Consider the following 23,337-nt stretch of genomic DNA (forward strand, 5'->3'; position numbering starts at 1 on the left):
TGAAGCTAGGGAATATGACCATTGAATCAGAAATAGCAATGCAAAGGTTGATTTTTTTTTTGAGAAAAATATGACTTTCCTTCTCATTTAATGGACACGGCTGGGATGGGTACTCCCAATCTGGAAGGACCGAGCCCGGTCAGCTTTCAAAGCAAGCTCATTCATTACACCTTCATATACGTCAACAACAACTTTCCATCATAATACATCGAAGGGGCTTTAGCTTAGTGTAGAGCAATGCTACAGTATGATTCGTACCAGGTGCCTCGCTCCCCCGGGTGGGTATCCAACGGTCGACCTAAGATGATTACTGCAATACGATCGGTGGTTCGAATCCATTAAGCTCCATATATTTTTGCTACTTTTCCATCTGCTTTTCTCAACCGGGATAATTGAGTGGTCTAAAGCTGAGAGTTTTCGTGTGCACTTATGGTCGTCGCGGAGTGGAGTCTAGTGTTTTCCGTATTTGTTTCTGAGCAAGGAAAGAGCAATCGCCTTCCAACGATCCAAACGTCCTTTCTCCAAATTGTGCAAGCTTATACAGATCTATATGCTAGGCTTCCACTGCCATTATTCTTGTATTGGAAGGGTTCTGGCTTAAATGGTACAGCATTTTCATAAACACTCAAGTAGAGGGTGCATCCAGGAATACACTCACCCGGGAGACTGTGACACATATGTATCTTGGGAGATTGCCAGTTCGAACCCATCCAACTCTATATCATTGGTATTATTTCTTTCCATGATTCTATCTCTGGTAATTTGTTGATCATTTGTGATCTTCGAAAATTGGGAAGGTAAAAGAGAAGAATATTCGTGAGCACAATTCAAAAAGAGCTACATTTTATTGGGAAAGTTTCTCTAACTCATTAGATGTTTGCTTCCTCGTCTCCATCAAGGTCTCAGTCACTCTTAACGATTTCTCAAATGAATTAACTGGAAGATACATTAATCTCATGATGTACTGTTCATGAACATCGCTATCGTATATTATGAAAGTGGTAGTGAGTGAGTGAGTGTATTGGGGTAAAATTGTGCGAGGAATAACCGATATTGCTTGAAGATTGTTTCCCTTGAAAGATTCATGGATACTAGATAAGCTGAATAAGAAATCTTGCTACTATGGTGAAGGTAGAAAATATTGAAGGACAGTATATTCTTCTTGCTTCGACTCTTTTACCATTCCGAAGTATCATTCCTCTATGCGATCCTATAGCTCGAGTTTATCCAGTGTAGGCAATAGTATACTATAGTAAAACGGTAGTGTGTATAAAGCTTTTAATATAGTAGTTAGTATGTATTAGATAGTTAAAAACTTATTGTTGTAGGTATTATTCAAAACTGATATTTATAAAGATATATAAGAAAACTAAAATATAAAAATCTAAAAATATATAAAAGATAATTTTAAAAATCAAAATTAATTTTAAAAAAGTTTAAATAATAAAAAAATATTATTTAAAAGAGTAAGTTCTATTTTTTATTTATTTAAATTTTTGAATTCTATATTATCTTTTATTTATAAATCTAAATCTAATTATAATTTTAAATATTCTATTTTTTTAATAATTGTAATTTGAAGTTTATTTCGTTTTGTTGTGATAGTAATTTTTGTTAAAAAAAATAAGTGTTTGATAGGAGTAGATATATTAGGAATATTAAACAAATTAAGTATTATTTTGTTTAAATTAGGGTATATTTGTTATTGTATAAAATCAAGCTATTATTTGTAAGAATTTTGAATATATTTAAGAGGTGTCACGGATCGGCACCCAATCGCAGTTGCGATCGCTCACGTGCGCATGCGCGCACGTGAGCGATCACGTGTACATAGTTGATATATAGGTGCGCTCGACGAGCGCTTTGCTCCCGATTCTGTAGTTGTAGATTCTAAGGATAAATTGTACCCTGCTCTCGCAGTTCTTTTAAGGCAAAGTGTCACAAGAGGGGGAGTAGTAAGATATTTTGTATATTTGTTTATTATATAATGAGATATCTTTTTAGTTTATAGATATGTAATTAGTATATTAAAGGAGGTTTTTTTGAGTGTTAATTGAAATAAATTTTCGAAATCTGGTTTGTATTGATTTTTCTAAAATCTTTTAATATTATTCTTTTATTTTTCAATCTATAATGAATAAGATTCCTTTTAAGATTTTTTGAAATATAATTATTTTTGTATAGGATTTAGTATAATAGTAGTAATATAATATAATAATCTGTTGGTGAGAGAATAGTATTTTTTGAGTTTTGTTTATCTATTATTGATATAGGGATTTAAAAATGGATTGCTTGTATAGGTAATCTAAATGAGGTTAGATATAAATAGAATGAGTGAATAAAGAGGTGTAGAATAAAGAATGTATAAATAAAGAATGTGTGAATAAAGAATGTAGATTATATTTTTTCATTTTCAAAATGTTATAGTAAAAATTTTATTGTAGAAAGGATTTTCTCAAGAGTAGTATTATTATTCTTTATAAACTTTATTGTATCTTTTAAAGTATTTAAAAAGTAATGAATATTTTGTAATATTAAAATCATTATTTATTAGTTTAAGTTTTATAGGAAGTTTATTTAAATATTGAATCTATTATTTTTTATATATATAATATATTTGAGGTATAAGAAATGTTGAAAGAAGATTATTAATAGAATTCTATTAAATTGAATTATTTTTTATAAATTATTTTTTATTAATTTATTTTATTATTATAGTAAATAAAAAAAATTATTGATTTTAAAGGTAAAATTATAATATTTGTTTATTATATTCTTTGTTTTAATATTTATAATTGAGTTTTGAAATTAAATCAATTTTATATGTAAAAGTTTTAAGATTGCACTTTAAATCAAAAACTTGATTTTTAGGTGTAAAATCTTTGAATAAAAATGTTTTCGTAGAAAGGTTGATATTATATATATTATATTAAATTCGATTTTGTATAGTATTCTATTCAATTTTATTTTTATTGATAAGATTTAAAGAACATTTAAAAATATCAATAAAATCAAAAAAAGAATGAAAGGGGAAAAGGGAAAAATTTATAATTTGAAAGATGAATATATGAAATATTATTATTCAATATATTATTTATTATTAAATATTCTAATTTACTTATAATTTTTTATTCATTAATCTTATTATATAAAAGTTTTGTAAGATTTTATTAGTATAATAATCTTTAATTTCTTTTAATATGAAAGTAATAGTTTATGTTAGGGTTGATTTATTTTATTATTAATCTATAAAAGTGTAGAGTGTTCTGAATATATTTGGAATAGTGGATCTATTATATATATTTTGTTGGGTGGTTGTTTTCTAATACTCATTCTCATTTTGTATGGATTTATTTGGTATATATTAATTAGGAAGAAGCTAGCTTTTTATAACTATAGGTTTCTATAAATATAAAAATAGCTAAAAGTATATATAGTTGTAGCTGAATTAATTATCGAGATTGAATTCAAAATACAATTATTTTTATTCAGATTTATTAAATAAAAAATTCAGAATAAGGTATTCTTGTATTCGGAATATAATATTAGAGTTGATTTATTTTATTATTAATTTACAAAAGTGTGGAATGTTTTGAATATATTCGGAATAATAGATTTATTATATATATTCTATTAGGTGATTGCTCTTTGATATATTCAATATTAAGAATTCTAATATACCTACAAATTCTACAATATTAATAATTTATTATTGATAAATATAGATTTAGAAATACATACCAAATAAGAATCTCTAAATAATATATTTTATTAAAAAGAATAAAATAGAATAGAGATATAATTATTATAAAATTAGATATCTTGAAATTAATAGTATTCGAATTATATCAATATATTTTTAAAATATATATCAAATAACTAATATTTCAGCTTAAAAAAAGTATTCTCAATATATATAGATTACTATTAAATAAGCTTTTATTAATACATACAAAATTATTACTTTTAAATATAGAAAAATAATTAATAAAGAAAAGAATTTCAATTACTTACTTGAATCTTATATTATTGATCCTCAAACTCTCAAAATCCTTATAATTCGACTTTTTATTTAATATTCTTTATTACTAAATCTCTTTGAATATAATAAATTTCAAATTCTCCTTATTTATTTCAACAAATAATCGAATATCTAAATCCCCAACTTTTATTATATTATTTTAAAATAAATTATTTGCAATTTTAATAAAAACAAATTTAAAATAAAACAAGAAATATATTCCTTCTATAACAAAATTTATATTATTTATAATACCTAGACTTCCCCTAATAAATATAATGTTTTTAATACTAAAATTTAATTTATTAATAAAATAAATAAATTATAAACTATTAAGAAACGACCACCTGACAGAATATATATAATAGATCTACTATTTCAAATATATTCGAAACATTCTACACTTTTGTAGATTAATAATAAAGTAAATCAATTCTAATATTATATTTCAAATACAAAAATATCTTATTCTGAACTTTTTATTCAATAAATCTAAACGAAAATAATTGTATTTTGAATTCAATCTTAATAATTAGTTCAATTATAATTATAAATATTTCTAATTATTTTTATATTTATAGAAATCTATAGTTATAAAAAACTAACTCCTTTCTAATTAGTATATACTAAATAGATTTATACAAAATAGGAATAAGTATTAGGAAACAATTGTTTAATAGAATATATATAATAAATCTATTGTTCCGAATATATTCAGAATACTCTACACTTTTGTAGGTTAATAGTAAAGTAAATCAATTTTAATAGAATGGAAATATAGATATTGATATAAATAATAGGGGAATTAAAGGATTGAAATTAAAAAGATCATTTTGTAAAAATTTAATAGATTCAATTAAAATAGAAGAATTGCAAGAAGATAGAAATTAATTAGATTGAAAGTTATTTTTATAGAAAATAGGATTAATAGAATTTAGAATATTAGATATATAAATAGAAGATATTTTGAAGGATTGAAAATAAAATAAAATAAAATAATAAAAAGAATAATTATTTAGAGATTTTATTTTATTAAATAATAAAAGATTCAACAAAATCATTATTTTGTTAATTATTTTTAGATTTCTCAAAATAATCAAATTCGTAAAAATAATATTCTGATATCAATATTTATATTCAAAGATATCAAAAGATCAAAATATTCAATAATATTAATAATTCATTATCAATTAATAATAATTCAATTGAATATATAATTTGATATTATTGAAATCTAGGAATAATCTTAAATTCGTATATATCAGCTTATTCTGTATTAATCAGAGATCTATATTTCTATATTTTATTAGTAGTATTCAATATTAGAATAATATTGAATATCTTCAGTAATATCGAATTCCATATTATATATATATATATTTCGAAGAAAAATCAATATATACTACTATTTAGCCTGTATACGGATTACGGGAAATACTATTGCCTACACTGAGTTTATCATCCAACATGATAAGGATACTTGATAAATTTCGCACATGTTAGAGCGCTTAAAAGAAAGCGAGATAGGCGCCCAGTCTGCAATAGTATCAAGATCGACCAAGCTGCCCACGACCGTCAAAATTGACCTTCCTCTATTGTTCGTTCGGTCAATCGATGCATTCAGACTAGTTTGCTACCATGTAAGCTTGATTACAAGATCTCATATCCAGCCCGTCTGGAACTTTATTTTCTTTTATCTCCTGTTTCTGATTGGAGAATTTGCGAATCCTCTGAAGCGAGGACCACTTTTGCTTCAGCCAGCCCTGAGAAAACAAGCGATCGAGTTAGGCTCAATTTGGGTTCTCACGAGTAGCGGGGTCTGTAGGAGGTCATGGGTGCTTTTCATGGGTAGGACCTGACTCGCAAAAATCGCTCGCGGGGTATCTAACCAGACTAGGTAGATTTGTCATTAGAATAGGAGATTTCTGAGTCTTACATTCAGCTCCGGACTAGACGTTTCGAACTACTCTCGAGAGTCGATTTCAAAATTCGAGATATTCTAGATGATGGAAAGCTGCATCTCAAAAAACCAAAGTTCTGTGTGGTATTTTCATTCAAAGAGGAGTAGTCAGTAATATGAGCCAGACAACTTTTCTCCATCTAAATTTTGGTAGAACCTTGTAAAGAAGTGCTTGATTTCTGAGGCTGGAGCGAGTTCCTCAAATTTTCATTTATGGAACTGGATATTTCTAATTGTGCCGTCAAAAGAGATGATCACTTATCCTGGGTGCTGCAGCTCAGCTGTACTCAGAAGATCTTCGTAGATATTGTTTGTCTCATTCGATGCAAACAAAGACCTCATATTGTCCAAACTAGGTTACATTCGAAGAAGCGTTTTATAGCAGAATAAGGAAAGCTCCGTTGTGATTGGTTACTGGTATTGGTTGTTTATGACCTACGGGGTGGAGAAATCTTTATCTCATGGCTTGATCGCTCTAGTGGTATTACTTCGTGTATAGATTACTTCCCCAAAGATAGCATATGAATCTGCAGCGGCTTTCCTATGTGGAGCTAAGGGGCTGAATCTCGCTCCCAAAATCTCATACACATGAAATCTTAGCATTGAAACACATTTTCTGTGTTCATGTGGCGTTATATCATGTATTTCCCTGATAAGGTTGACAAGGCTACTCGAACAAACTGTGGAATAGCGTCATATCATTGGTATATTAAACAGCCATCCGATTCTCTTCTCACAGTCTGTCTCGTATATTATGTTGATACTTTGAAGAATTGTCCAAATTATGATTCCAGCTACATCTCTAATACACTTCCTGGATTCCTATGACTGGAAAGTTCAAAGCAACGACAAAATCTATCAGGACTCACAATCATCACCATCTGTCTCGTTGCCGTCAACACCCAAAAGCCAGAGAGACTTGAAGAGAGTCGCCGAGCCTAAAGACCTTCCTTACATTTCTCCCATTGAATATGTTTACGATCCAGTACCAGAGGCTCTCCACCATCTTACCAACTTGCCGCCCCTCTCTTTTCGACACTACGCTTCAGCGAATTGTGACTATACAACTAGAAATAGCGTACGCGTGAATCCCCGCGCTGCAGGACTTCCGTATCGTTCGAGATTTGAGCTCATCCGCGGAAACAAACACTGGAAAGCAAATCTCGACGAGACCAGGAAGATGCTCAGACTGATCGCTGTGGATAGCTCTAGCACGAGTATGGAAATGAGGAATGGGTTCACGCTGGCCGGGCTTGCTAAGAAAGAGCTGCGTCCGGGGTTGAAACATCGGGTGGTGCTTGCAACATCTTACATGTACCCCAATGCAAATGAGAGACGAGCTAGAATAATCGCCGCAATAATGTTGATGCTTTTTATTTTTGACGGTAAGAGGAACCCCAGATAGATGAATCCAATAAGAGTCTGCAAGCTGATGCCATAGTGTCTGGAAAAAGATAAAATGGAAGAAACGCCGGAAGGAACACCAGTACGTGTTACAAACTAATACTATAAAGCTGGTGCTAATAACGAGAAGCTCACGAACTCGAGAGAGCAATTTCTTGGCCATTTCAGAAGTCCAAATGATGTACTACCATCGGATTCAGTCATCAGTGACTTCCAACGTCACTTGAAGTTTACCGTGAGCGCTATAGCGGATGAAGACGAGATATCAGGTAACGGGGGAAAAGAGATGATCGAGGCATTGCTTGGAGCATTTCGATGCGTTCATCCAAAGGGAAATTTTCATTCGTTGGAAGAATATTTGAGCTTTCGACGCTCAAACGTGGGAGCACAGTAAACCCCCCCCCCCGGTGGAAGATTTCCGAGGCACTGATGTTGATATAGATTTGTCATTGCAGCCGCAAAGTTCACAATCAAGTCTAGTGTAAACGTGCATGACCTCCGATTTGCCAGGTATCTGAGGTTGATTAGTGATCACCTTGGGATCATCAATGACATGGCTTCCTACGAGAAGGAATCTAGAGCCCTAAAGGAGGGTGATACCCAGGACATGATAAATATTGTCGCGGTTTTCCAGAATCTGAAATCACTCTCAACCAGTGCGGAAGCAAAGGTGGCAGCATATACGTATCAATTACAAGTGGAATCATGGATAATAGAAGAAGTTGAGATTTTAGCAGCTAGAGGAGACTTGACAGATGAGGAATGGTGGTTTCTTGAGGCAGTTTTCATGAAAGCAACTGGAAACGTCTTTTTTTGTATGACAAGCTCGCGTTATGGAGGAGATGCTGCCAAGCTGACGTAGTGAAGCCATGCATTGCTAGTTGACTCTCACTTATCAATAGAGACGTCAATGGAATTCCATGTTAGGGTCACTCTTGAGAAACAATCTTTAAAATCCATCGAAATTAATCACTTGATTGTGCCGGATTGATGATCAGATGCGATGAAAATCGAGACAGCAAGCAGTTTGGGTGAAAAATAAAAAGCGGAGAAAGCTTCGACATAGTCCGGGAGTTCTCTGAAAGTGATCGGACAATCCAATTGTCAGAATTACATAAATCATCCAATCTACATTGACAGAGTAATGATGTCATATTCCCGGCAGTCTGCATATTCTGCGACGCAGACTACGTCAAATTCCTCTCGTCGCCCGCTGCCACCACAACAGCATCCACCATTTCCTTCTCCTTCGTAATGAAAACACTATGACACGTCTCATAATCCTCCGTCTTAACCACCACCCCCTCACTCTTCACCTTTTCAAGCATAAGATCCTGATACGGTCTTGGCACTGAATAATCCTGCTGCGTCAAAATATACGTAACAGGAACTCTTCTCCACGCATCCCCCTTTGTCTTCGCCTCAAACGCCGACATTGGAGACCTCACAAGATCCGGCAGCGCTTTATCGACGATATGCTGTTCTACACCACCAAGAAATGAGAGAGATGGGTCGACGGGGAATGTAGATCCATCATCGAAGTTCTGGATAAATTGAGGCCAGAGATCGGCGAAGCCTGCTTCTTGACAGATGTCCCAGACCGATGTTCCGGGAACAACAATGTAGGCGCACATGTAGAAGAGATGGATGACTCCTCCGGATTTTCCTTCAGCCTTGCGGTCAGCGAATGTAAGACCTTCGACGGCGTCGGTACCGACTGCTCCGCCGTAAGAATGCATGGCCATCAAAACTCGCTCGTCAGCTTCGACGAGTGATTTCACAACATTGCGGACAGCAGCGACGTCCTCTGTAAATGAAGAGACAGGAGGATATTTGTCGTTGCATGAAGGTAGTTGTGGACAGAGGACCCTGAATCCTTGTGCTTCTAAAGCGTCGCTGTAGCTCTTGTAGTTGGCAGGGGTATGCCAGGCGCCATGCACTAAGACGACCGTGGGTAAAGAGGTTGCCATGACAATCTGGTGAGCGATAGATTTAAATATGAGAGGTTGAGAGGATGAGATGTATTTCAATCAACGAATTATTCATATGTCAGCACAGATTGTAAAGAATTAAATTTCGGAGAAAAAAAAAAAGAATTACAATAGAAACGAGGACATAATAGTCTTATACTGTGTCATTCGCGGCTAACAAGTTACGCGAGCAATGCTATGTAATGCGCTTAGAACCAACAATTGGACTCGAGATGCATAAGACCAACACAACTTACCAACAAGCAGCTCCACTACTCATCGTACGCTCACTTGATCTATTACCTTAACTAACTAGTTTTGTAAATAGATGCATGAACCAAAAAAAGAAACCCACACAAGAACACAGTCAGACGCTGCATATAATGTTCCAAATGATCTCGATTACTTACATTGGGACTATTCGAATGGTGTGGGGGAACAATATTAAAACCTCCTCTCCGTGTTGCAATCAACCAGAAGCTGTTTTTGATCATTGATACACTTCACACTGAAAACTCATCAAACACGTATAAAGCTTAAATTGGGATACCTGCTATCCTGCCTTCTTATGTTTGTGAGTGCACTTTTTCAATTTGATTATAACGACCATTCTCATCAAAATAGCAAATATACGATTCGTCTTTATCTTATCGACCGTGCCCCTTTAAATATATTCTGGACATCCGACGGTCCCATAACAATTTCCTCTAGCTCGACATCCTCACGAGATTCTTGTATCTCACTATAATTCCCATACAAACAAGCCTTTTCACTTCTTGCTCTCGCAGTTAAATCACTCATCGTCTCCGCGCCCCTAAACGTATGGCCTACCATAAGCCCTCTAGAAAGAACGGCAAGTGAGCTTGACTTCCAAGCAGGAGTTCCACGTAGCCTCGTCTGATAGATTGTAAGGACGATGAAAATAGTAGCAGCAATGATGAAGAAACAGTGCAATGATATCCATTCCCATTCAATTTCATAAAAGGTCACCGTTTCATAGACTGTGCCTACTTGTACTTTTGCGCCATCGTCGTTAGCGCGGATGGAGTTGCTCATACTTTTTGCAAGAGACGCGAATGTAGCTGGGAGATCATTGCTCGTATTGAAAGCTTGCATCGAGCTGGGCTTATACTGAAGATTGCCATCGGACATGATGTAGCCATTCAATCTTGCCTGTTGTGTCTCAGTGACATTGTGCGTGATGTTCAGGTTGGTCGAAAAAAGGTCACTGAAGTAGCTACTGACGCTATTGACAGCCGCTTGTGAGACGTTATACTTTCCACCTAGGGATAGGTCGGATCGAGGCGCCGCGGATAATTTGCCATCGAAATTAAGACTTGATACGGTTGAAGAGTTGAGAACAGCGGCCCACTTCGAGCTTGTAATCTGCCACGAATCCGGATCTCGCTTTGCACTTGTAACCTCGGAAATGTCTTCGGACAGAGTGCCGCCCGAAATCGTAGAATTATACCGATTGACACAATAGTATAGGCCGCATTCTCGTGCTTCGATTTCTAAGTTTGGCCACGTCTGATTTGATCCATCTTGAGGGGGATGTACTTTGAGAAAAGTCATCGCCCATATCAACGTATCAACATCTTGTAGTGATACCGTCTCACTACCATTTCCAGTTCCATAAGTCGTCATAAATATACCACCTGGAACTTCCAAAGATGTAGATTCGGTGGTATAGTTCCAACCATCAAAACCATCGATGAATAAGCCGTTGGGAAGTCTGAATGCAGTGCCCATTTCTCGAATTGCAATACCATCGTCGGTTTGCAAGTCTGCGAAGAGAAAATTGTAATCTCGATACTCCACTACTTTGTCGCTAAGATCGTTGCAAACATTACAAACCGAAAGGGACTCAAATGCATCCCACGTACAATTTCCAGAAGTGCATGTGTGAGGAAGTTGTTGAGCGATCATTTCACTAGGCTGCGTAAGACCGTATAGGACAGCTGATTGCATGATGAAATCCGCGTCAGCGAAGGCCTGTACTTTGGGCGGATCACCTATTCATGGGTCAGCGGTTTTGATAACTTATTGGGGTTTTAGAAGGATTGAGTTTACTTAACACCATCGTGAGTTGCGCATTGAACAATCGGCCCCTAGAATAACGATCTGCTCTCGGGACGTCGGCAATTCCATGTTTTTGAGGAACTTGACGTTGTTGATACTGGACAAGTTGTTGTGTAAAAGGATCAACAGCCAACGCAAGAACCGTCGTGACAGCACCGATGCGTACTATGAGCCTATCCGTGTGAGTATCGTCTCTGCATCGTAAATGGAAGACTAAATTTCTTACTCCCGATTTTTCCTCCATAACAGTTTGAAGCTACCTAATGGCCCCCGGCTTGCAGCATCAATCTTATCAAAATCTATCAGAAAATGCTTCTGTTCTGAGAAATGGAGCCATTTCCATTGGCTAGTGGACTCAGCAATGGAATACAGAACAAGAACTTTAGCAGCGGTTGAAAGAATTGATACCAAGGCGTTAAGTGTGATGCCATGCCAACGAAAAATAGTCTTTCCATCAAACGCATACAGAAGTGCAGCTAGAGCTATGAAGCATAGCGTTCCGCAAAAGAGGGAAGCAAGCTCTCGTTTCCAGAAGCGGAAGTTCCAGGAAAGCTCTCGCGACATCGCCTTTGCAAGACAAGAAAGAAAATTCACACAAAAGAAAACGTGGAAATTTCACTCGTTAAGTAAAATTTATACAGTGGGGCGGCGACAGCGTCTGCATCCTTATATAGATGATCGCTTTTCGCGGTCGTGAAGGATACCCAATGGTGATTAAGATGGATCATATTATCGCCATTTCTTGGCACGAAGCTGATATCTCTGCCAGTTGTATGACTTGCAGAGATCTTTGCTTGATTTGATCCAAATTTGACCGCCAGCTGCTGGGCTGTTGGCATCGTGGTTACGGAGACTTCTAGGCCCTGGTTCTTCCAGCGGCAAATGAAATGCCATCCTGTGGGAGATCCGCAATCAAGTTTGAGGATGTTGTACGTACATTAATATATGTGTTCTAGCGGTGCATTATTGTACGAAGAGCCCTGTTTGAAACCCTTGTATAAGCTTATGTAAACTTAACTAATTCACAGCTTTTAACCTTAAAATCTTAAATATAGATCAGCCTCACATAAGATGTACGTACAACGGCAATTTCTCGATCACGTTCAATAATCTAGATAATAACAATCTTGAAATTTAACTCATCATTCAAATGCACTTATCATTCCAGGCAAGTAGGGGTGGGATGTAAGTGTTCAAGTCGTAATTTACAACGGTAAAAGGAGAAGGAAGTTGAAAATGTGCAACATTTCATTCATCTATTCATTCCACGGTCCTTATAACTGCTAGTCTTTTGATATCATTTCTTCATTTCCTCTATATCATTTCATAACCTCATTTCGTCTTTCCAGTGGGAATGCCGAACATCACGGCTGGCTTTCCATCTTTGGCCTCTCTATCAACTCTGAAATACCCCTTTCTCTCCAACTGAATGATATCATCCTCTTTAAGATCGGCAACATTGCTATCGCATAGCTGATCTGTCTTATGAGCGGAATCTGGTGTGAGGAAATCTTCCCAGTTGTCATCCTCCTCCAATTTGTCCTTAGTGATCATGTAGTCAAATTCGTACACCTCTGCTGGAACAAGGGTTTGGTCAGAGGATAACCAAGTGACTTTCTTCTCGGTTTTCTTGACATCACCTTCCAAGTGCAGTTCCAGCTCAATATCTGTAATTGGACCAGAGCCATTAATTTTGCGCACGAATGCATTACCCCAATTCATGAGAGTAATTTCTTCGCCTTCTTTAAATAACTTGACATCCTCTTGATCAAGAATGAGGTTTTTGCTATATGTAACCTTCTTCATTCCGACCTTGGGATTTTTTCCATGCTTAGGCTTGTCTTCGGTGTATGGGGACTCTGGACCATTGGTGACAACTGCCTTTACTTGATCCTTGATATCGACACCTGTGTGTCTTGGTGCAATTGGATCGATTTCCTTCTTGTTTGAGGCCCAGAAATTGGTCCAATCCATGGTTACAATATTTCTACTTGGTCCCTGCTTCAAGATGAAATCTCTCAAAGCGGGAATTGTCATACCCCTTCTTCGAACTCCGCGGATTGTAGGCATACGAGGGTCATCCCAACCCCAGACTCTTCCAGCATCAACCATCTTGGCCAATTTACGTTTTGAAAGGAAGACTCGAACGAAGTTCATGCGAGCGAATTCCCACATGTGTACTGGTGTAAGATTCAACTTGGTAATAAACCATTGATATTGAGGATTTCTGTCGTTGTACTCGGTTGTTCTCAAGGCGTGTGTAACTCCTTCGAGAGAATCGACGATTGGGCATGCGAAATCATAGGTAGGATACATCTTCCAAGTAGTACCTGTGCGGTGATGGGGCAAGGGACCACCGGTCTCGGGATCGTCGTTGGGACATCGGTAGATAACAGGATCGCGCATTGCCTTATTTGGGTTGTCTACAGACATCTTTGCTCGGATACAGAACTTCTTTCCTGCTTCTGTGCCGTTTTTCATCTCTTCGAATATGGCGAGGTTGTCCTCAACACTCTTGTCTCTGTTCTTGCTTGCAATACCATCCATTCGTTGTTCCCTCATAGTCTGCTGATCTGTGTCATCTGCATAAGCGTTACCATCTTTGATGATTCTCAGACCGTACTGGTATAATTCTTCAAAGTAATCGCTAGTATGACTCTTCTTGTCTGGCTTAACGCCCATAAGTGCTAAATCCTCGATAATAGAGTCTTGGAATTCTTGTTTCTCTTTTGAAGGGTTGGTATCGTCGAATCGGAGGAGAAGTGTGCCCTTATAAAGCTCATGTGCGAAATAGTCATTGAGAAGTGCAGCCTTCGCGTGACCGATGTGAAGATATCCACTAAACAAGATTAGTCCCATAACTTTGAGGTGTAATTGATTTGTTTGGCATACGATGGCTCTGGTGGAAATCTGGTCACAACCCCCTTCTCGGTATTGGGCAGAGCTATGTTGTAGCTTGCTCCCGCCTTGCTAGCAGCTGTCTTCTTTGCCTTCTCCGCCTCATCCTTGAGCTTGATCTCCTCTTGAATCTCTGGATGTGTCTGCTCAATAAATTGATACCATCTGACAAGATTGAGAGAAGTGCCCTTCTTTAAGAAAGCAGCTGCAACTCTGTTTGTGCGAAGTGTGACCCATATTTTTGAGTCCAAATCAGTGATCGTGTATCCGTTAATGTATGAACGAAGGGTAAGGTGCTTATCCAAGGCGAGTAAATGTGGCTCAATAGCCTTGAAGTCTAGCGGAGCTAGATTCGTCGCCAGTTGAGACAATTCTTCGGACTTCATTTTTTTTGTATATCTGAGTAGTAAATTGCTTTGATTATATCGTGAGATAAATTCTGAGAGTAGTGGGGGAATTTGTTGACTCAGGGCGGGGTGGCACGGAAAGGGTTTCACCGGGCGCCGAGCGGAAGCTAAAATTTATGATTAGGCGCTAGTGATTATGGATGATCTCGAATTACAAGCACTTTCGACCAATATTGAAATACTTTAGGCCTCGATCTACACATTATGGCAGCTCCAGGATTATGCCTAGCTCAAATGAGCAGGCTGTCTCTGTCTACTGCTCGACACACCTTACTACACGCACCAAAAGCCTCAATACCTATAGTCCAAGTCCGACATAAGGGCTTCAAAGAGAGGATTCTCTCCAAGAAAGAGAAGTCAGGCGCTCTCACTGGACCAACTAAATCATTTTCTAAAAAGAAGACAACGGAAAAGAAGAAGAAGAAGCCAAGGACTACATATCGACAATATGATCCAAAAGATGCGGAAACATTCACCCTATGTGAAGCCATGCGGTTAGTCTACTTTATTGATTCAATTCAACATGTTTACTAATGCAGCGCATAGATATCTGAGAGCATTCGAAGTTGGAAGATCTCCAAATTCTTCCAAATACGAATTACATCTGAAGCTGAAATCGCTTAAGAACGGCCCCGTCGTACGAAATCGATTAAGACTTCCACACCCCGTCAAAACCGATTTAAGGATATGCGTTATTTGCCCTCCAGACTCGAAATATGCGGAATCTGCCAAAGCAGCAGGAGCGACACTGGTTGGAGAAGAGGAGATATTTGAAGCTGTCAAGGCTGGCAGAATTGAGTTCGATCGATGTATCTGTCAAACGGATTCCCTTGCGAAAATGAATAAAGCTGGATTGGGTCGTGTTTTGGGTCCTCGAGGACTGATGCCCAGCGCGAAGACGGGTACCGTTGTAAAAGATCCTAGCTTGGTTTTGAAGGATCTGATTGGAGGCGCTGAATATAGAGAACGTCTGGGTGTTGTAAGAATGGCGGTCGGTCAACTCGGTTTCACACCAGAGGAAATGCAGCGAAATGTCAAGGCCTTCATCGAGGCTGTGAAGAAGGACATGGCACAATTGAGTGACAAAATCAACAAAGAGATGGTCGAAGTGGTTTTGAGCTCTACAAATGGCCCTGGGTTCATTCTTAATGGGGAGTTCAGGGATCTCAATTCGAGTTTGACCCCTCGAGATTTATCGACTTCATAACACAACATATTATGACATGCACGTTTGTACTTTAACTGTATAATGAAAATTCATTTACTTTAGCTGGGTATATTACTATAAACTCCTGAAGCTCTACAATACATGGCTCAATTGCTATATCGATTTAAAATCTCTCAATATCTTTACCGCTTCGTCGCCAGCTCCCAAATCACGGTATATGCCCATGATCCTGACCAGCCGCGGTCTACCTTCTACTTTCAATGACAGTGCTTGCTTCAAAGCATTATTTAAATCCAGAACAATAGTGTTCTTCAACCGTAGTAATCGAGGTTGCTGAGCTGCAATGAACGGATGATCCAATCCGATCGTGATCGACAGATGCTCAACGTTACGATAGTCTAACACAAATCTTTGAAGCTTCTTCGTACTTGTTCCATTGACAACGCCATCAATAGCAAGATCATCTTGATCTTCATCCTCCTCCTCATCCTCGTCTTCACTCCAAGAATCTTCAAGTCCATTTGGTGACCGACCGAGGGATGCAACCATTAACCTATCCTCCAACTCTTCAAGTCGTGAATCAACCTCGAGTAGTTTTCTTCCCAGAGCTATTTCCTTAGTAACACCTTTTTTCTCATCAAGAAGACCCTCAACTTCCAATTTCCTTTCTCTAACCTTCCCTCTTACATCCTCAACACCTCTTTTAAAACCTAATAGGCCCACTCTAACATCTTCAACCTTCTCTTCTCCACCCTTAAGATCCGAGCCCAAGCTTAGAAATTGCTCATAATTGGTATTCACCAGATCCAATAATTCTTTGGAAAGACCCTGTGAACGCTCACGAAGGTCGGAACGTAAATCCTCGAGGGTCTGGTGACGATCTGATAATGTAGATAGATAAGTTGGTGCATCGAAAGATGGAGCCAAGAAATCAGATCGGGGAAGGGCTTCGGGATATGGAAGATTGTCTTCATCGTCTGAGGAAACATCACCCGATCCTCCACCAAAGTAGAATTTACTCATGTTGATGGTTGTGAGAGATTTTCGAATCAATCAAGTTCTGAGAGGAAGAGTACGAGCGTTCAGAGCTCAATGTTCTTGAATAAGCTTCAATATCTTGTTTTCGGGAGTTCTGTTCTTTGCGTTTGATATGTTTGTGGTTGATGCTCTGCTGTATGCACCCGCCCTCACCCGTTCCGTTGGAATTCCCAGGTAGTTCTTCGTTTTAAGGCTAGTCAGGCATTCATGAGCAGATTGTCGGTCGGTATTTACATAACAGGACCCAGACGACGAACGTAAGCTCTGGTAAAGTCAAGCCAGAATCCCAGGACAACAGCCGAGGAGATGACAATCGTTGATGAAGGATCCCTTCTTTTATCTCTTGGCATGAAGGGATTTCCAGCTGTGTTATAGAGTATGATTGGATATATCTCGTCGATTGACAATTGTATTCATATGTCAGGTTAGTCGAAGGTTAAGAAGAGGTTAGAAGGATATATGACAGACACTTAAGATTCACTTGGATGCCTGCAAAATAGGGAAAACCAATAAAGTCCGATTCTCGGAAAGTAGCGTCTTGTGTAACTAGGTAAACTGGTGACACTGTGACACTAATTTTTCACGCTAATTTTTATCAATCTAATCTTTTTGATCTCTCACACACTTTTCTATTCCCCCCTCCCTTTTCTTTTTCTAATCTGATCTTACAAACAATGCTCATTCGTCATTTAATTTGGTACACGATTGTTCAATATTTGCCTTTACTTTCTTCATAAACAATCTCTTCTGATGAGTAACGACTTTGATTTCTGAATAATCTTCTCTTACCATCAAAGACAGTTTATCCTGTTACACTACAAAAGATTTACTTGTATGCTCATCAGTCAGTCAGCGTCGAAGAAAAAGTCGGGTCCCAAAGAGTTATTTTCATTCATATCTCGTGACCTTCCTTTTCTGCGATAGGTAGATAAACTCGAATTCGCCAATCGGCTATTCGTTGACCCGAATCATGGCTTCACCCGCGGTATCAACACCATCATCGGCTGGTTCTCCAGCAGCCCTTGCTCCAGCTCCTCCTGTTCTCGCCATCAAAACTGGGAATCTATCAAGCATGAATACCATGTCGCCAACATCGGGTGTATCTACCCCTACTATTATGACAACTAAGGAATGGGTTATTCCGCCACGACCGAAACCCGGACGAAAGCCTGCAACTGATACCCCACCAACAAAGAGAAAGGCTCAAAACAGAGCCGCTCAACGTGCTTTTAGAGAACGACGTGCTGCACGAGTAGGTGAATTAGAGGAACAACTCGAGGAGGTAAAGGAAGATCAACAGAGGCGGGAGAATGATATGAGATTGAAGATTACTAGACTTGAGGCAGAGGTTTCTAGATTCAATGGCGAACTTCAATCATGGAGATTACGATGCGAGACCCTTGATCGAATTGCAGACTACGAAAAGAGAGAAAAGGAAACTGCACTCAAGGAATTAGCATATCTCAGAAATGGACTTCAAAGCAAGAGCACTGAAGCTGTTCCTCTCCCACCACGCCGGAACCGTCAATCTACTCAAACGCAATCCTTGCCACTGCCACGACAAGAACAAATCCCCTTTGTTCCAGACCTTGAGGTGTCAAGTGAAGCAATCGGTTGTGGCGGTTGCAAGTCATTGGGCGAATGTGCTTGTGCTGAACAAGTGATTGCTATGTCCACTCAAGGTTGTGGCAATTGTAGTCCTGACACTCACTGTCAGTGCTTGGAAGAAACGCTCAAGGATGTTGGCATGGATTTGAAGAGGGCACACTCTCCTTCAGTTGATGGCGCCTCGGAAAAGCGTGTTCGTTTGTCATCTAGGCCTTCCAGTCCTCTCGAGATTGATTTTACTGCCCAGTTCTCACGACGACAGCCTGTCATCCGTGAGCCATCGCCTCCACCTCAGATCATCTCACGACCTATAGAACCATGCGGCTTCTGTGATCAATCAACATTTTGCCCGTGTGCTGAAAGAGAACAGGAGAATCGTCTTGCACCTTTACTTAACGAAGTTACGCCACCACCATCAGATACAGATGTTGAAAACACACAAGTCAAACTTCCATCTATGCAACCCAACCATATGCATCGACCAGTTAGTGCCGCGCCAGCTTCAAATTCCTGTGCTAATGGCCCTGGTACTTGCAAACAATGTATAAGTGATCCAAAGGCAGGGCTATTCTGTCGATCACTTGCAGCAATGAGAGCTTCTTCAAGCTCAGCTCCACCTGACGGATGTTGTGGTGGCAATTCTTCCGGGGGTGGCTGTTGCAAGACAATGGAGCCGGCATCTACTTCAGAGCCACCTCCAAGCTTATCTGTTGCAGAAACCTACAAGACCCTTTCTACCCACAAGAATTTCGATCAAGCCAGTGATGAGTTGAATACGTGGTTAGGTCGTCTTCATGCTACACCGCTCCAACATGCTGGTAGAGCACCCATGGAAGTGGAGGCTGCAAGTGTTATGGGTGTACTCAAGCTCTTTGATCGAAGATTCGGAAGAGGTTGAAGACCATAGAAAGTTTTATTATAGATACCCAGCCTTCATTACGACTCATGAAGACGAATGACTTCATGTTTTATTGTACATATTTTCAGGATATGCATAAGCATAAAACAAAAGCATAAGCGATTTGACTTTTTATTTTTATTTTTGGAGCAACGTTCATTGAGCTGGCCAACCGTCATGTACATGTTTAGTTTAATATATCAAATGCAATGCACATATCCACTCCAACGGTCATGTATACGAATGACAGCTGAGAACTCCGTACTCACAAGGTATCCACAATTCTTGGCGATCAATTGTCCTTTCCTAGAAAGGAAGGTCTAAGTACAACGAAACCGTTCCTGGGGAATTCCGATACCAAGTTATCTTTTCCGATCCATTACCTGCCCCACGTGTAAGATTTAATCAAGGAGGGGTCGTTGGTTACACTGCAGCACGTTCCTGAGCACCTGCCTTTCCTTCCTTTTCTTCTCTATAATTTCAAGCCATTGATAAGTTGCCGTCTTTTAGTCCTTTCGGGTTTGCACGATACTAGGCTGTCGGAGTAATATCTTTTTTGAATTCGGTAAGATTTCCTATACGGTAATTAGGTAGATTAAATGCATGTTCGATGTGACTGAAGTGAGTTAAAAGTTTGGTCGACTACTTTTATTTATATTTAAGCTCCAATGTAAGTTCGAATATTTCTTGATCAAACTTCTTTTTGCTTGCGCTTTCTCAATTACGCCTTTAAGTTTTTGGAAAGTATTCAAGATGCAGGCCGTTAAAATTGCTGCGTTCCTCGCTCCTCTGCTACTCCCATTCCAAGGTGTACAAGCATCATTATACGGAGAAAGTAGTTTCAACCACACCTGTGAATTGAGTGCGTATTTACCCTCCCCAGCGCAATCGCAATTGCATTTCTATAAGAAAGTGAAACATCTAACAAAAAATAAGAAACGCCCTATCTCTCCTGTTCCAAGAATGCCTCTCCAGACCTCACCGATTCCTGCTGTACCGAGACTTTTGGAGGTCTAGTTCTCAGTACCCAATTCTGGGATACGTATACTGGGTTCGAATCGGAGGGACAATTGTTACCCAAGAATTCGTGGACGTTGCATGGACTTTGGCCCGATTTCTGCAATGGAAGTTATACGCAGTATTGTGATTTGAGGTTTGTGAATTCCAATTTGTTGTGGTTCAAAGTTATTGGGGAAGAGAAAGAACTACAGAACTGATTTCAACAATATGTAGTCGTCAATATGACCCCGTTCCATCTCCTAATACTACAACCGGAACGGCAAGTGGAACACCTGTGCCTCCTTACACCGGAAAGCCCATCTCGGAAATCATCAAGAGTTACGGAAAATATGATCTCCTCGCCTACATGAACAAGTGAATTCCCGCTCTCCTTTCCCCTCCTACCTCCCCATCCCCTCCCAAAACTAACACCCCATCCCCAGCTACTGGATTGCCCAAAACCAACCCAACTGGTACCTCTGGGCGCACGAATTCTCCAAACATGCCACCTGCTTCTCCACCTTCGATACTCCCTGCTACGGACCAACCTACAACTCCACTCCCTTCTCCGACTTAATCTCTTTCTACACCACCGCTCTCTCCTACTTTTCCACCCTCCCAACTTATGATTTCCTGAGCAAACACCATATCGTACCTTCCAATACAACTACATATACGCTTTCCTCGCTGCAATCGGCTTTGAAGAAGGAGACTGGAGCCGTGCCATATATTGGATGTTCGGGACCGAGATATAATGCTACGGAGCAGGGGAAGGGGAGTTTGGATAATGGATATACGGTATTTAGTGAGGTGTGGTATTACTTCCATGTGCTTGGAAGAGTGCAGGATGGGAAGAAGACACCTGTGGGAGCGGATATCAATGGGGGTAGCATAAGCAGTTGTGCGACTACGAAGGGAGCAGTGAAATATTTTGAACGAGGTGCGGGGTCTGTAAGACGGGGAAGTGGTGCTTATGAGTTGGAGGGTGTTTTAGGATCATGAGGTAGTTTTGATGGGTGATTTAATGGGTGGTTTAATGGGGTTGTGAATATGAATGATATGTAAGCTAATAAGAGATAAATTTGGATCTAATTATTACATTCCTAAATATGTTTCGTAATCCCTGGTTCAATTTGCTCCAAAGCCTCCATGACCTCAGTGTAAACCCTCATCTGCGCATTCTTTCCCTTGTCACTCCTTACGTATTTACTTGGTTCACTGACCATGCAATCCACCATGTACGCCCCATGACTTTCGTCTCCAGCAGCCGCTGCAGCAACTAAAGTCCTACTACCTACCTCTGTTGTCCTCGCTAACAATGATTTACCAATGTAAGCCAAGATATTCAAAGGAAACACGGCATGACGCATCAGGTCAGAATGACAGAATCCGGGGGTAAGTGTATTGAGTATTATTTGTTCTTTGTCGGATTTAGATAGTCGGGGAGCGAGTTCGCGAATGATGAAGATTTCGAGGAGTTTGGAAACGTTGTAGCGGTCTTGTTGGAGCTTGGGATTCTTGAGGGCAGGAAGAATGAGAGGGAAGGATTGTTCTTTGAAGACGGCCTAGAAGGGAATTTGCGTTAGTTTTTGAAGTTTCTTGGAGTGATCTCATATTGAGGAGTAAGTTCGCAAATCGCTAATGCCTCGCCAAATTGAGATATTGACAATCCAGACAACAGATGAAGGGGTAGAAACATACCTGTTCATGCGCATCACTCGCTACAATTGTTAATCTCGGCACTATATTAAATTTCGCAGCACTCTCCCTCAATTTCGGCAGTACCAGTAATGCCATTAAAAATGTACTCATCACATTAACCGTAACCGTACTTTCCATTCCCTCAAACTCTTCATATTTCGGCACTGCCAATCCCGCATTCTCAAGCATAACATCTAACCGGTCCAGCTGGTCTATTTTGACGCAAAATTCCTTGACGGAGGCATACGAAGTGAGATCCACCTGCCATACTTCGATGATAGTTTTGTGATTAGGAAGCGAGGCGGAAATAGAAGCAACGGCCGCTTCACCTTTAGAAATGGTACGGCATGCGAGGATTACTCTTGCAGCACCGAGTCGAACAATGTGTCGAGCGGCTTCGAGACCAAGTCCTGTGTTTGCGCCGGTTATGATGATTGTTTGGCCCGCAAACGAGGTCTCTGGATATGGGAGTTTCTTGAACTGCGATTTTAAGAAACGACCGAGGAAATCGGTGGGACTAGAGAGGGAGAGACATTAGAATGCGGATTTCGAGTAATCGAGAGAAGATGAAGGTGGTTGTTCAACTTACAGATTGAAGTTTCCAAATAGATTAGGCATGATGATTATATTTTGGTATTAGTGAATCTGGTAAATCAGTATTTGGGAATGAAGCAATAGATATTTGAAGCAATTATTCAAACACATTTTGGTGTTGATGATCAATTGTTCGACGTCGATGTCTGAAACCATAGTGAACAGCTTCAAACACATCGTCCTGGAGTTCTTGTCGGAAGAGATGGCCCGTGAGCTTATACAATAAATAGCCCAAGGTTTTTGGTCTTTCACGTGCATAAACACTCGTCCGATATTACTCGTATGCCCCGCGAAGAAGTTCCAATGTGGTCCACCAGGTCACTCTCGCTCCCTTTGCTACCCAAATCCAAATAGGCATTTGAACAAAATACTCTTCATGTGAAATGGTGTATTTTTTCAAGTTCAGTTGATTATTTGTCCACAGAAAAATTGAATGGGCTACCTAATCGTTGAGATTTGCGTGTCCATCAATGATGTGAAGACAGGAAACATAATTTTTCAATTGCTGTTAAATATATATATATATATATATTAGTTTGGAAAGTTTCAATTCCGATTTGCTTGCAAATCTTGATACGGTTAAGAGGAC

The 23,337-nt window shown here is 38.9% G+C and overlaps 9 protein-coding genes across 9 annotated transcripts; 4 read left to right on the top strand and 5 right to left on the bottom strand.

Moving 5' to 3' along the window:
• Window positions 1-6,765: 6,765 nt before the first annotated feature.
• EAE98_003830 (uncharacterized protein) lies at window positions 6,766-8,247 on the top strand (the record flags this gene model as incomplete). The annotated part of the gene is made up of 4 exons (XM_038951450.1): window positions 6,766-7,366; window positions 7,436-7,467; window positions 7,516-7,775; window positions 7,827-8,247. The coding sequence occupies 4 exons, from the start codon at window positions 6,766-6,768 to the stop codon at window positions 8,245-8,247; spliced, it is 1,314 nt and encodes a 437-aa protein (XP_038811923.1).
• Window positions 8,248-8,572: 325 nt separating this feature from the next.
• Window positions 8,573-9,355, bottom strand: EAE98_003831 (uncharacterized protein; the record flags this gene model as incomplete). The annotated part of the gene is made up of 1 exon (XM_038951451.1): window positions 8,573-9,355. One exon carries the CDS (start codon window positions 9,353-9,355, stop codon window positions 8,573-8,575), a length of 783 nt encoding a protein of 260 aa, XP_038811924.1.
• A 642-nt stretch (window positions 9,356-9,997) lies between these two features.
• On the bottom strand, window positions 9,998-12,001 carry EAE98_003832 (uncharacterized protein; the record flags this gene model as incomplete). The annotated part of the gene is made up of 3 exons (XM_038951452.1): window positions 9,998-11,370; window positions 11,429-11,610; window positions 11,664-12,001. The coding sequence occupies 3 exons, from the start codon at window positions 11,999-12,001 to the stop codon at window positions 9,998-10,000; spliced, it is 1,893 nt and encodes a 630-aa protein (XP_038811925.1).
• A 585-nt stretch (window positions 12,002-12,586) lies between these two features.
• Window positions 12,587-14,721, bottom strand: EAE98_003833 (uncharacterized protein; the record flags this gene model as incomplete). Its single annotated transcript, XM_038951453.1, has 2 exons — window positions 12,587-14,276; window positions 14,330-14,721. The coding sequence occupies 2 exons, from the start codon at window positions 14,719-14,721 to the stop codon at window positions 12,770-12,772; spliced, it is 1,899 nt and encodes a 632-aa protein (XP_038811926.1). The 3' UTR covers window positions 12,587-12,769.
• A 70-nt stretch (window positions 14,722-14,791) lies between these two features.
• On the top strand, window positions 14,792-15,985 carry EAE98_003834 (uncharacterized protein). Its single transcript, XM_038951454.1, has 2 exons — window positions 14,792-15,236; window positions 15,289-15,985. Exons 1-2 carry the CDS (start codon window positions 14,947-14,949, stop codon window positions 15,947-15,949), a joined length of 951 nt encoding a protein of 316 aa, XP_038811927.1. The 5' UTR covers window positions 14,792-14,946; the 3' UTR covers window positions 15,950-15,985.
• A 78-nt stretch (window positions 15,986-16,063) lies between these two features.
• Window positions 16,064-16,933, bottom strand: EAE98_003835 (uncharacterized protein; the record flags this gene model as incomplete). The annotated part of the gene is made up of 1 exon (XM_038951455.1): window positions 16,064-16,933. One exon carries the CDS (start codon window positions 16,931-16,933, stop codon window positions 16,064-16,066), a length of 870 nt encoding a protein of 289 aa, XP_038811928.1.
• Window positions 16,934-17,918: 985 nt separating this feature from the next.
• On the top strand, window positions 17,919-19,454 carry EAE98_003836 (uncharacterized protein; the record flags this gene model as incomplete). The annotated part of the gene is made up of 1 exon (XM_038951456.1): window positions 17,919-19,454. One exon carries the CDS (start codon window positions 17,919-17,921, stop codon window positions 19,452-19,454), a length of 1,536 nt encoding a protein of 511 aa, XP_038811929.1.
• Window positions 19,455-20,207: 753 nt separating this feature from the next.
• Window positions 20,208-21,455, top strand: EAE98_003837 (uncharacterized protein; the record flags this gene model as incomplete). The annotated part of the gene is made up of 4 exons (XM_038951457.1): window positions 20,208-20,316; window positions 20,391-20,607; window positions 20,688-20,828; window positions 20,897-21,455. 4 exons carry the CDS (start codon window positions 20,208-20,210, stop codon window positions 21,453-21,455), a joined length of 1,026 nt encoding a protein of 341 aa, XP_038811930.1.
• A 101-nt stretch (window positions 21,456-21,556) lies between these two features.
• EAE98_003838 (uncharacterized protein) lies at window positions 21,557-22,772 on the bottom strand (the record flags this gene model as incomplete). The annotated part of the gene is made up of 3 exons (XM_038951458.1): window positions 21,557-22,018; window positions 22,155-22,671; window positions 22,744-22,772. The coding sequence occupies 3 exons, from the start codon at window positions 22,770-22,772 to the stop codon at window positions 21,557-21,559; spliced, it is 1,008 nt and encodes a 335-aa protein (XP_038811931.1).
• Window positions 22,773-23,337: the final 565 nt, after the last annotated feature.

The sequence above is a fragment of the Botrytis deweyae genome, assembly GCF_014898535.1.
Source record: "Botrytis deweyae strain B1 chromosome Unknown BDEW_007, whole genome shotgun sequence".
Classification (NCBI taxonomy): domain Eukaryota; kingdom Fungi; phylum Ascomycota; class Leotiomycetes; order Helotiales; family Sclerotiniaceae; genus Botrytis; species Botrytis deweyae.

Bases quoted from the DNA above. Each gene is read 5' to 3' on its own strand.
- EAE98_003834 (XM_038951454.1), top strand. From the start codon at position 14,947: ATGGCAGCTCCAGGATTATGCCTAGCTCAAATGAGCAGGCTGTCTCTG. The intron at 15,237-15,288 runs GTTAGTCTACTT...TGCAGCGCATAG, and splicing joins ACCCTATGTGAAGCCATGCG to ATATCTGAGAGCATTCGAAG.